General features: G+C 39.2%; 2 protein-coding genes across 12 annotated transcripts in view; one reads left to right on the forward strand and one right to left on the reverse strand.

The window, feature by feature from the left end:
* Positions 1 to 10,434, reverse strand: part of LOC129181164 (uncharacterized) — a 61,401-nt gene extending 50,967 nt beyond the window's left edge. For 8 of the 10 annotated variants that reach the window (XR_008570377.1, XR_008570378.1, XR_008570376.1 and 5 more), the window contains exons 1-3: positions 9,093 to 9,342; positions 7,120 to 7,729; positions 124 to 728 (exon numbers count right to left, since the gene is read on the reverse strand). Coding sequence is in view for 3 of the 10 variants with exons in the window: in XM_054775937.1 (XP_054631912.1) it covers positions 141 to 728; positions 7,120 to 7,650 (1,119 nt within the window). In the remaining 7 variants the exon portion in view is untranslated. Of the gene's footprint in view, positions 1 to 123; positions 729 to 7,119; positions 7,730 to 9,092; positions 9,344 to 10,153 lie in introns of those variants that run through there. The other 2 variants (XM_054775938.1, XM_054775939.1) reach the window with 2 other exon arrangements.
* Positions 9,825 to 12,812, forward strand: part of chka (choline kinase alpha) — a 56,092-nt gene continuing 53,104 nt past the window's right edge. For both annotated transcript variants that reach the window (XM_054775933.1, XM_054775934.1), the window contains exon 1: positions 9,825 to 10,227. In XM_054775933.1, the coding sequence (XP_054631908.1) occupies positions 9,992 to 10,227 (236 nt within the window). In that variant the 5' untranslated portion in view covers positions 9,825 to 9,991. The remainder of the gene's footprint in view (positions 10,228 to 12,812) is intronic.

Here is a 12,812-nt window from a genome sequence, read left to right on the forward strand (position 1 = left end):
ACTAATAATTGACTTATCGCACAATTAATGGCCATAAACGGGGGATGACTGTGTTGAGAATGTGTTATGTGCACAGGATGTCTGACTGTTGGTGTGAGTGAACAGCTGGAAGACAAATACTACCTCCAGTTGAAGCTTGGCTACCACAGCCAGCTGTCCAGATGCTGGACACAGTAACAGGACTGCTCCAGGATGACTGACAGTTCCTCATAGATCTTCTCTCGCCATGTGGGTAGGAGTCTCTCATTGTTGAGGGCCTGGAGCCTCGGTGTACCCTCCCGGAGGACGTGGTACATGCAGGGCCATCGGCTCTGGATCCGCAGCCGGGTGCGTCTGTCCAGTGTGATGCCACGCACGATCTTCTTGGCTCGGAGTTCGCGCAGAGTGGGCAGCTTCAGACACGAGAAGACCAGGCCTCTGCTTTGCGACACGTCCAAGAACTCCAAAGACAGCGACTCCAGAGTGTAGGAGATACCGAGGTTCCTCAGCGGCACCAGGATATGCAAGGTCAGAGACTTCAGGTTGGGGAGGGATGTGGTCAGGGTCTGCAGCGTGGATGGAGTCACTCCTTTGAACACCCAGAAGTACTTGAGCTCCAGGACTTTGAGCTGCTGGAAACAGCTGAGCAGCGACACGGACAACTCTGACCAATCGAAGTGTAAGCGCATCTTGGTGATGCGCGGACAGCTCTGGGTGAGTTTGCTTAACAGCTCCTGGAAACTGGTCACCTGCCGAAAAAAAGCTCATTGCTTCAATTTGCAATCGTTTTACATGAATAAAGTCAAAATATTAAGGCATGAAAGTATTCCAATAACGTCATTTTAGTATCACGTTGAAATATTCCAGAAAAAACATTTTTTTCTTGGAATTGCTGGAAAATTAGGTTGTCAAACTGTTCTGAGCATTTTGTCATAATATGATGGCGATAAAGTCATAATCACGAGAAGAATATTGACAAGAAAAACGTTGAATCAGCTGGGAATTTGGAAAAAAACACAACAGCAAAAATACAAAAAATAAAACAAAGTCATAATATTATATAACGAAAATGTACAAAAAATTGTTGAAGAAGAAAGTTTAAATATATGGACATTTTTGTTTTTCCCTGTCCTGTCCAGCCTTTAAGGCAGATAGAATTGTAGATCTATCTAGATCACATAATAGTAGTAATGAAATGATGAACTATGATAGTGATCACAATGATAATACTGCATTGAAACAGTCACACATAGTAGTAATGAAATGATGAACTATGATAGTGATCACAATGACAATACTGCATTGAAACAGTCACACATAGTAGAAATGAAATGATGAACTATGATAGTGATCACAATGATAATACTGCATTGAAACAGTCACACATAATAGTAGTAATGAAATGATGAACTATGATAGTGATCACAATGACAATACTGCATTGAAACAGTCACACATAATAGTAGTAATGAAATGATGAACTATGATAGTGATCACAATGATAATACTGCATTGAAACAGTCACACATAATAGTAGTCATGAAATGATGAACTATGATAGTGATCACAATGACAATACTGCATTGAAACAGTCACACATAATAGTAGTAATGAAATGATGAACTATGATAGTGATCACAATGACAATACTGCATTGAAACAGTCACACATAATAGTAGTAATGAAATGATGAACTATGATAGTGATCACAATGATAATACTGCATTGAAACAGTCACACATAATAGTAGTAATGAAATGATGAACTATAATAGTGATCACAATGATAATACTGCATTGAAACAGTCACACATAATAGTAGTAATGAAATGATGAACTATGATAGTGATCACAATGATAATACTGCATTGAAACAGTCACACAATAGTAGTAATGAAATGATGAACTATGATAGTGATCACAATGATAATAATGTATTGAAACAGTCACACATAATAGTAGTAATGAAATGATGAACTATGATAGTGATCACAATGATAATAATGTATTGAAACAGTCACACATAATAGTAGTACACTTGGTTTAGGGCCCATGACTCCGGTAATTTTAACACAAAGAAAAGTAAACAAATTAAAAAGAGATTTCAATGCGGTCAAACTAGTTTAAGGGCGACTACGATGAGGAATGGAGCTCACATACAAACATGGACGGACTGGACAAATCAGCCAATGAGATGAAAGCGTAGGCGGTGCCCTGATCATTAGCCAATGAGAGAGTAAAGCGTCAGAAGGCGTCACCAAGTGTAGTCTGTTAGTCTCTCTGTCGCTTGCACGGACAGGCTTTTTGTTACATGGAATTTCTTACGTGATACGATGCAAAAACTTTACATAAATTCTTTACGTTCAGTGGAATTTACGTAAAAGGAGGTTTACGTTATACGTTAAAGTTATAAATCAAAATAAGTCCAAATATTATGGTAATAAAGTCATAATTCCAAAAATAAAATTTAAAACTGTACTTTTATGAGAATAAAGTCAAAATATAACAAGAAAAAAAGTCAAAATATTTATAAATATAATATATATAATATATATAAATATTTCAACATATATATATATTTCAACACATATACAGTCAAACCTGTCTTAGCGGCCACCTTTATAGAACGGCCACCTGCCTATAGCGGCCACTGAAAAATCCCCCGCAGCAAATGTACATGTTATAGACCCTGTGTAGAGCAGTCACCTGTCCAACGCGGCCAGCGGCCACCCATTTTGTCTCCCTTGGTCAATATCTGACTGCATATAGCGGCCAAATTACCAACTCAAGTAGAAGCTTCATGCACGGAAAAGTTTAGTTTTTCAATCAATGAAGGCGTCGTGTGTAGACTTTAATTACTGAGTCCTAGCTCAGTCACAATCATTCACAAGATCCACACAAACTGTCAGTTGTTCCACATAAAAAAGCCGTCTTCTTTTGAGCTTGCTATTTCCTGGTCAAACATGTAACTTTAAGAGCATTTGCACCAAAACATTACCGCAAAGTATGCTGGGAACAGGACGTGCTCCCAGCGACGCTACAATAAAAAAAAAACATACGCTAGCATGCATGCGGCAGCGGGAGCAAAACTGAGTTGGGTTGTACTTAATTGAAGTATTTTAGAATGTACTCACGTTATTTTTCATCAATCCTCATCCACAAATCCATCAAAGTCCTCATCTTCTGTATTCGACACAAACAAAGCCGTCTTCTTTTCCGTTCGCTACTAGTCTGTTAACTTGTCAGTGTTATTCAGCTCCGAAGCAAAGAAGGAAACTTCTCCTGTTGCTTCTGCCAACTTTATTTATTGAACGCGGCCACCAGACAGCAGCTCAGAACACACACACATCTCTCAGCATCGTCTCTCCTTCCTGCTTGCCCACAAGGCAAAGGTTAAACAAGCCCCACTACATAGCTGTCCAGCCAATGCCTGTAAGAAATGACACCGTTTATTTCCTGGTGTGGACTGGTCAATACTGTAATGCCGCTTGTTGTGGGGAAGGAGAGACTCACGTCGCCGATGCACTTTAATGGCTTTATTAACAGCGGAGAACACTGCAGGACTTTACATCCACGCCAACATAAACACACTTCCCAACTCTCTCCAAACTCACAGCTAGCACTGAGCCTAGCTCTCCTGCTCGGGACGCCCACCGTCACTTCCCGTCACTTCCTGATGAACTAAAGCTGTAATGACACTCTGCCGTATAAAAAGTAAAATATGAAAAACAAGCGTAAGACATTACTAGCACAGCTTTGTTCTGTGGGTGGTGGATATATTCTATCAGTTATTATTAAGCCTCTAGCTTCCTTTTAGTAAGTAAAAACCTTGGCTATGATTGCACTACATTGTCATGTAGACCTACAAAGTACACTTGGAAGAACAAGAGGTGAATAAATGTATTGTAACTGATGTGAAACTGATGAGGGGTAGGATTAAATAAGCTTTGCTTCTTCCTACTCCTTTTTGGACATGCAAAATTGTGAATTGTACTATGTGATGTGCTACTGTTTGACTCATATGCATGTTCAGGATGAATTAAAACCATGAACCATGAACCATGATAATAACAAGCCAAGTAGTGCTGTACAACTTTTATCCGCAGTCCGCAGTGCCGTCTACTGGTCAACATTATTATTATTATTATTATTTTCCCTTATTTTTCTTTTTTTTTTTTTCCCTCTACTGGTCAACATTCAGACTGGACACCAACCTGTCTATAGCGACCACTTTTGCAGACTCCCTCTAGTGGCTGCTATAGACAAGTTTGACTGTATATATACACTCACACACACACACATACAGACCTTTTCCAAAAAATTAGAATGTCATGGAAAAGTTGTTTAATTTCCATAATTCCATTCAAAAAGTTAAACTTGCATAGATTATACTGTAGATTCAGGGCCCACAATTTAAACGATTTCAAGTGTTTATTCGTTTATTTTTATGTATTTTGGGCTTCCAGCTCATGAAACCCACGAAAACAGGAATTCAAAAATTAGAATACTGTGAAGAAATCACCATTTACTTCTCAGTTTTTGCAGGAAAAAGAAAGAAAGAAATTAGGATCACATCAAATCAATCAAAATATGGTACTTTCAAAACGATATGTCAATCTTCAATACTTGGTTGGGAATCCCTTTGCCTTAATCACTGCCTCGATGCCACGTGGCATTGAAGCAATCAGCCTGTGGCATTGCCTGGGAGTTATGGAAGCCCAGATTTCCTTGATGCTTGCTGTCAGCTCTTTGTTGTTGGGTCTGGTGCCCCTCATTTTCCTCTTGAGAATACCCCATAGATTCTCAATGGGGTTTAGGTCCGGTGAGTTGGCTGGCCAGTCAAGCACTGTGATGGCATGGGCATCAAACCAGGTTTTGGTGCTTCTGGCGGTATGGGCAGGGGCCAGGTCCTGCTGGAAGATGAAATCTGCATCTCCATACAGATCCTCAGCAGAAGGAATCATGAAGTCCTCTAAAACATGCTGGTAGACTGTTGCGGTGACCTTGGATTTAAGAAAGCAGAGTTTACCAACACCTGCACCGGACATTGCACCCCAAATCATGACGGACTGTGGATATTTCACACTGGACCTCAGGCAGATTGGGTTCTGTTCCTCACCCGTCTTCCTCCAAACCCTTGGACCTTGATTCCCAAATGAAAGACACACTTCACATCGGGAAAGAGGACCTTGGACCACTGGCCAACAGTCTAGTCCTTCTTCTCCTTGGCCCAGCGGAGACGCTTCCTACGTTGGCTCAGGTTCAGAAGTGGCTTGACCCGAGGAACCAGACAGTGGTAGCCCATCTCCCGGATGCGTCTGAATGTGGTGGTTTTTGAAGCTGTGACTCCCGCCTCATTCCACTCTTTCTGGATCTCTGTCAGATTCTTGAATCTTCCGCTGAAGCCCACGGTCATCGCTTTTGCTGGTGCATCTTCTCCTGCCACATTTTGCCCTTCCTCTAGACTTTCCATTGATATGCTTGGAAACAGCACTTTGTGAACAACCAGCCTCCTTAGCTATGAACTTTTGTGGCTTCCCCATCCTATGGAGGGTATCAATGATGGTCTTCTGGCCAGTTGTCATGTCTGCAGTCTTCCCCATATTGAACCCAACTGAGACAATTGAACCAAACTGAAGCAATTTAATGACACCTGGGGAAGCCTGTGTAGGTGATTTGAGTTTAGTAGATGATTAGTTTGACACTCAGTTTAAAACATTCATGCCCTGCAATATTTGGGCTGATTTCTTCACAGTATTCAAATTTTTGGAATTCCTGTTTTCGTGGGTTTAATGAGCTGGAAGCCCAAATTATGTAAAAATAAACAAATAAATACTTTAAATCGTTTAAATTGTGGGCCCTGAATCTATAATCTATGAAAGTTTAACTTTTTGAATGGAATTATGGAAATTAAACAACTTTTCCATGACGTTCTAATTTTTTGGAAAGGGTCTGTATATGTATATATGTATATATGTATGTGTGTGTGTATATATATATATATATATATATATATATATATATATATATATATATATATATATATATACATATACATATACATATACATATATATATACATATATATACATACATATATATATACATATACATATATATACATATATATACATATATATACATACATATATATACATATATACATACATATATATATATACATATATATATATACACATACATATATATATATATACATATATATACATATATATATACATATATACATATATATATATATATACATATATACATATACATATATACATATATACATATATATATACATATATACATATATATAATTATATATATGTATATGTATGTATATATACATACATATACATATATATATATAATTATATATGTATATGTATGTATATATACATACATACACATATATATATACATACATATATGTATATATATGTTAAAATTGCAATATGATCGATTTTTTTATTGTAATATGAGAAACAAACAGGGCAAAACAAAGCTGTAATTTTGGAAAACTTTAGCTGAGAAACATAATATTATAGTAAAAATATTGAGGAAATAATAATAATTGTAATATGACAAAGCTGAGATGAAATATACTGTATAGGACCTGTTAGCATGTCTACGTTTACCAAATATCAAAGTTGCATCCTCATTTTCCATTATGTTGCCGTCATCAAGGAGTCACACTCAGGGGTTTACTAGCTGACAAAAGGCACTATCTTCAACGATGGTAAAGGGCGGGTCATCCGATTCATCGTCGTTTCCATGAATCGCTTTAGTTCTAGCATGCTAAAATGCATGTGTTAAATTTTTTGCTATTTTCAAAAGGTATACACTCACATAGTGTTAGCATGTTCGCATTGTTAGTATGCTAACATTTGCATGTTAGCATTTTTGCCATTTTCTCAGGTGCAATCATGCTAGGTGCTAGCATACTACACCATTTCAGTCCGGCGTCAGCTCGTCGCGCTTTGGGCGTGGGATTCGACAGCGAGTGCTGCGTTCACACGCAACTTCCAAACAAAGTTTATGATGTTTGTTTGTTTCATTTATTTAGTGGCAAATGTGCGGGATCCAGCGCACGTGTACTTGCAGATGTAGCGCTAACCCTGAGTATAGTTACCTGGTCCATCTTGGTAATGCTGTCCTGATGGGAGCTGGAGCTGGAGTGCACTCTGAGATCCAGCGGTTCAAGAAGAGTAAATGTCCAGTTGAGGTCCAGATGACTCAGGTCCCTGCAGTGGACGTTGTCCAGCAGGTGGCTGAGCAGATCGCCCCACTTATTGCAGCGGTCCCCCAAATCAAAACTGGCCTTCAGCGTGAGCAGGCTGGCCCGGCGTGAAATGAGGTGGTAGGTGTAGTGGTGAACCCATGACTTCCACCTCTCAAACACACGATTGGACACGAGCAGTCCCTCTTGACCCAGGTAGAAGACTCCGCGACGGGAATAGTCCGCCACCCGCCAGAGCTTCCACGAACGAACGAGGCGGCTCCAGCTCAGGCAAACCAGAGCACAGCTACATTTATCCACCTCGTTGAGGAAGGACAACACGTGCAGCTGGCACTCCGCTGGCAGCAAGTTGAAAGGGAAGTGGTCATCCGCTGCTTTCCGACGCTTGCTCACAGGAACAAGGGGTCTTTTACGTGGAGACATGTTGCGGGAAGGCGAAGGCGGTCAGAATCGCCACCTGGAAGTCTTGTGGGCTGGCTTTGCCATAAATCCTTCTCTTCACCTAAAAGACAGCAACATTTAGCAAATTAGCTAAAATGCTAACTAACAGTTGGCATGCTAACATCAAAAGTGCCAAGGCTGTCCTACAGTGTCCCCACATCATGCCAATTATGCATGTGTATTTAGACATGAGGATATCATCCAAAATGCTAACAGTCAGCATGGTAGCACCTAGCAAAATAGCACCAAAAGTGCCCAGGCAATTCTATAGTATCCCTACATCATGCCATGCATGTATTTGCATGTAGACATAAATAAATTAGCTAAAATGCTAACAGTTAGCAGGCCAATACGAGGGAATTATGACGTGATCCAATAATAGCACCGATATCCGATAATTTAAAAAAAAAAACTCTCCCACGAGGCTCCTGTCTGTGACATTAACGGCCACCTCACTTGTAAACAACAATCACCGTTTCAGAAACATTTGAAAGGCATTTGAGAAGTGCAAAAGGTTTGCCAGAGACCTCCACGGCGTGATACCGTCGGCTCGAAGCGTGTGGCCAAATACAGTGCACCTTGCTGGGCCAAACCAGGGGGCTCCATCCCCTCTATACTCTGGTTCTGATATAGTGATGCGGTAGTAGGAATGACATGATATTTCATGAGGACAAATCAACAGGTACACTTGGTCAAATCCTAATTTGTTCCGGTCCTTTATACAGCCAGGTGTGCATAAACTGCACTACACTTAAATCTAAACTTAAAATAATTACATGTAAAAAAGCTATGGGTTACTGGTATCATATCGGTCTTGAGAAGCAGCAAGTTATCGGTTTGATTAAAAAAAAAAAAAAGATATCGTGCATCCGTAAGGGGTTATCCAGGTCTGCGTCCTTTTCTCTGAGTCATCCGTTCCCGTCTGGATGCAACTGTTTACTAATTTGGCACTGTGTGGAGGCGACTTTTTTTCAACCCGCTCCAAAAATAATCCCAAGAACGATCCCGTGCGGACAGGGTCTAATATGAAGTACGTCAAAACCTGCGTAGTCCTTACGCCGTTGAGTGTGTCGTGCAATACTCCAATGAAACGCGTTGGGGCGCTGTTTTCCAGTGAGTCAACTCGGTAAGCAGCCGTCACACTTCATTTCACCCTTTCCAGACACTCAAAAATATATTTTATAGCCGATAATTATACATTTACATACAGGAAACAATGCAAAATATTTATAAATGAGGGATGGCTGGAAGTTATTGTTCATGCGGACGTCCAGTACATCCTGGCGAGACTGAACACAATAGTGTTTCTCTTCTGCATCAAACTTTCTTTGTTGTGGCGTTTTTAACGTCGATGGGAATGACATTTACAACGTAGTCGATGATGATGAGTGCGTTTATATTTTACACTCATGGTGTGTGCTTACCTTCCGCAGTTGAAAAGCTAGCCTGCTAAGTAGCTAACGTCAGGAGTTGTTGTGGCCAGAAGATCAATTGTACAAATATAGGTATCATAAGTTAAGTGGATGCACTAAGTAGCTGCATGTTATAGAGGACAACTCAAACAGTGTTTAAAAAAAAAAAAAGATATTCGTCATTTATCGCCTCCGCTTACAAACAGCTGACTTCTGTTTTTGCGACCCGGAGCCGAGTGACGTCATCAAACGACGCCCAGCTGTACCGTGTCAACTGCAGGCCGAGAGGGCGCTATTTTATTTGAAAACTTGATTTTCTACGATGGATGAAGAGAACGATATTTTCTTTACCAGTTGTTATTAATTAATGAATTAATTTGACCTTTTAGACTGAAATGCTAACACAAGAATGAAGGTAAATAAATACAATAAGGTAATATGTGATATTGTATGATGTAAAATAAAATAATAAAAAATATATTGAAATAATTTAATATTAATTGAATATTTGAAAACTAAGTCTTGTATGGAAGACGTGCCTGTGACGTACGTTTGTTACGTACAATAAGTACAGCCAGGACGTAAACGTCTGCTTTGTTTAAGTCCCGCCCACAGCACCATACTGCACATGATACGGCAGGGCTGTGTTTAATCCAACCAATCAGGAGCTGTGACTGGTGTACGTGTGTCACATGACCACGCCGTCCCCGCCCTACGGTCGTGTGTGTATATGCGCGTGACTGTAACAGTTTAATTCATTCCCAATCAGGCTCCTTCATCAAGCTGTCAGCATTTCTGCTTCATTTACAAGCCATTGCAGACGTACTGCTTAGCAATAAATCATCACATCTCTTGAGGAGAAGTATAGTTTATCGTTCATCCAAGAATTTTGTCCCTTAAAAAAGGCTAAAATGAAAACCAAGTTTATAAACGGGGTTTCTTCTTCGCCCTCCATGTCGCTGGGCCTGCTGGTGACCGACAACGTCCTTCAGGTCCAGCCCAACACCCAGGAGGTCTGGAAGGACCTGACCCGCTCCGACAGCCCCGACCAGGACACACGGAGGATGGCTTACCGCTGGTGTAAGGAGTTCCTCAATGGATTCTGGAGAAGCCTGGCAGAGGACGACTTCAAAATCACCATCATCAGGTACGTCTTCTCCTTCTTCAGAATAATAACGGTGTCATCCTGGCATCTCCTGCCTCTAACGCGCAATGTACATTTTTTTTACATTGCTGGAATACATCAGGACTTATTTTTAAAAGGCTCATTAGAGTGCGGACGTCATTGCACATGCAAACCATAACAATATGAAAGGCTTCCAACAGTGAAGACGTCATGACTACATAACCTCTGAAATGTTGCGTGGTGACGTCATCGGCAAGCGTCCAAACCAAATGATGATTGGATTCACTCATCGATGTTATTATTCGTTCAAATCAAATCAAACCAAATGAAACTTTTATTCGTGTAGCACCTTGCAACAGCCCAGTGGTGCGTCACAAGAATTAAAACAACTTCCAACAAATGGGAACAGGGTAAGATGGAATACGATATAATAACAAAAACAGATGTACATGCACGGAGTCACATGTAAAGTACCTATGCACATCACGAGTCAAATGCCAGTCTGAATAAATGAATTTAGAAATGAGATTTTAAAAAAGAGCGGACGCCCGCCCCCTCCCCGACAGTTACAGGTACAGTACAGCCAAATATGCTGGAGCAAGACCATGAATGGCCTTGAACACAAACAGGAGGACTTTAAAATGGATTCTGGAAGGAGCCAGTGGGCAGAAAAGAGAAGTGGGCCGTGTTTTGGAACAGGAGTGAGAAGGCGAGCAGCTGCGGAGGAAGGACTGATGTACTTCAGTCTATGAATGTATGATTTTATTTTACTTTTCCAAGGTCCGCTCTTGATAAAAAGGGCTTCACCTTTGCCAGGAACCTGAGGTGGGAAAAAAAATGCTCTTACTACACAACTCATTTATGAAACTTCAGGGGCCCCTGAAATGATTCATCAATTTTGTTTAAATATGTTATATATTGTTTGTAATGATTTGACAGTATTTATTATTTCTACATTCTAGCAGTTCAGTCTCATTTCTGGAAGTGACGTGATCAGGGTCACACCTCTCAGCTAAAGCAGAGTAAACGAACGCTTCTTGAGGTAGATGGTGGACTTGCTTCAGTATATTTTCCATCAAAATAGTAGTCATGCCAAGATGTTGTGTTGCTGCTGGATGTTTATAGTATCCGAGTGATGCTGTAAGTTTGTTTTCTTTTACAAAAGAGGAAGGTTTAAGACAGGTACACATACTGAAAAATGAAAGGATGCAAGGGCCACTTGATATTTTGTAAACCAACACATAGAGATATGCTAAGACGCTATATGTAGCGCAACAAAAAACTGCATTTCACCTTTGTAATGTAGGTGAAATGTTACGAAAAATGACGTTTTTTCCATAATGTCACAAGCGGAGTCACACTTCTCAGGTAAACAATCAAACGAGACAGAGGATGTTTACGGTGATTGTAGCAAGATTTGTGCCATGTGTCAACACTTCTCACTGCTGTAACCAAAAAGGAGATCACTGACATTGTTAAACATTTTAAGGCAAAAACATCAACTGATTGTCATGGAATCGAAATGGAAACAATGAAAAGGGTCATCAATGAGATCGCAGACCCGTTAACATATATTAGTAATTTATCATTTCAGACTGGAATATTTCCAAGCAAAATGAGAACAGCCAAGGTGGTTCCAATTTTCAAAAAAGGAGACAAACACCAATTTACAAATTATCGGCCAGTTTCTACGTTAATAAACGTAGTGGACATTGAAAAAGAGGAAGAATATAAATTCCTGGGGGTTATAATAGACGAAAAAATGAGTTGGAAATCTCATATTAAAAATATACAACAAAAGGTGGCGAGAAATACTTCAATACTGAGTAAAGCAAAATATGTTCTTGATGAAAAATCACTCCACACTCTGTACTGTTCCTTAGTATTAGCATATTTCATGTATTGTGTGGAGATATGGGTAATCATTACAAAGTAATCTTTACTCACTCACTGTACTCATAATGTATTCATTCATAATGCCAAGTATAGACAACATACACACCTTTATTTTTAATATCACATATTAGTGATGATCATTCATAATACCAAGTATAGACAACATACACACCTTTATTTTTAATATCACATATTAGTGATGATCATTCATAATACCAAGTATAGACAACATACACACCTTTATTTTTAATATCACATATTAGTGATGATCATTCATAATACCAAGTATAGACAACATACACACCTTTATTTTTAATATCACATATTAGTATCATTCATAATACCAAGTATAGACAACATACAAACCTTTATTTTTAATATCACATATTAGTGATGATCATTCATAATACCAAGTATAGACAACATACAAACCTTTATTTTTAATATCACATATTAGTGATGATCATTCATAATACCAAGTATAGACAACATACACACCTTTATTTTTAATATCACATATTAGTATCATTCATAATACCAAGTATAGACAACATACAAACCTTTATTTTTAATATCACATATTAGTGATGATCATTCATAATGCCAAGTATAGACAACATACACACCTTTATTTTTAATATCACATATTAGTGATGATCATTCATAATACCAAGTATAGACAACATACAAACCCTCTATTTTTAAAATCA

Source organism: Dunckerocampus dactyliophorus, chromosome 5 (genome assembly GCF_027744805.1).
Source record: "Dunckerocampus dactyliophorus isolate RoL2022-P2 chromosome 5, RoL_Ddac_1.1, whole genome shotgun sequence".
NCBI lineage: Eukaryota > Metazoa > Chordata > Actinopteri > Syngnathiformes > Syngnathidae > Dunckerocampus > Dunckerocampus dactyliophorus.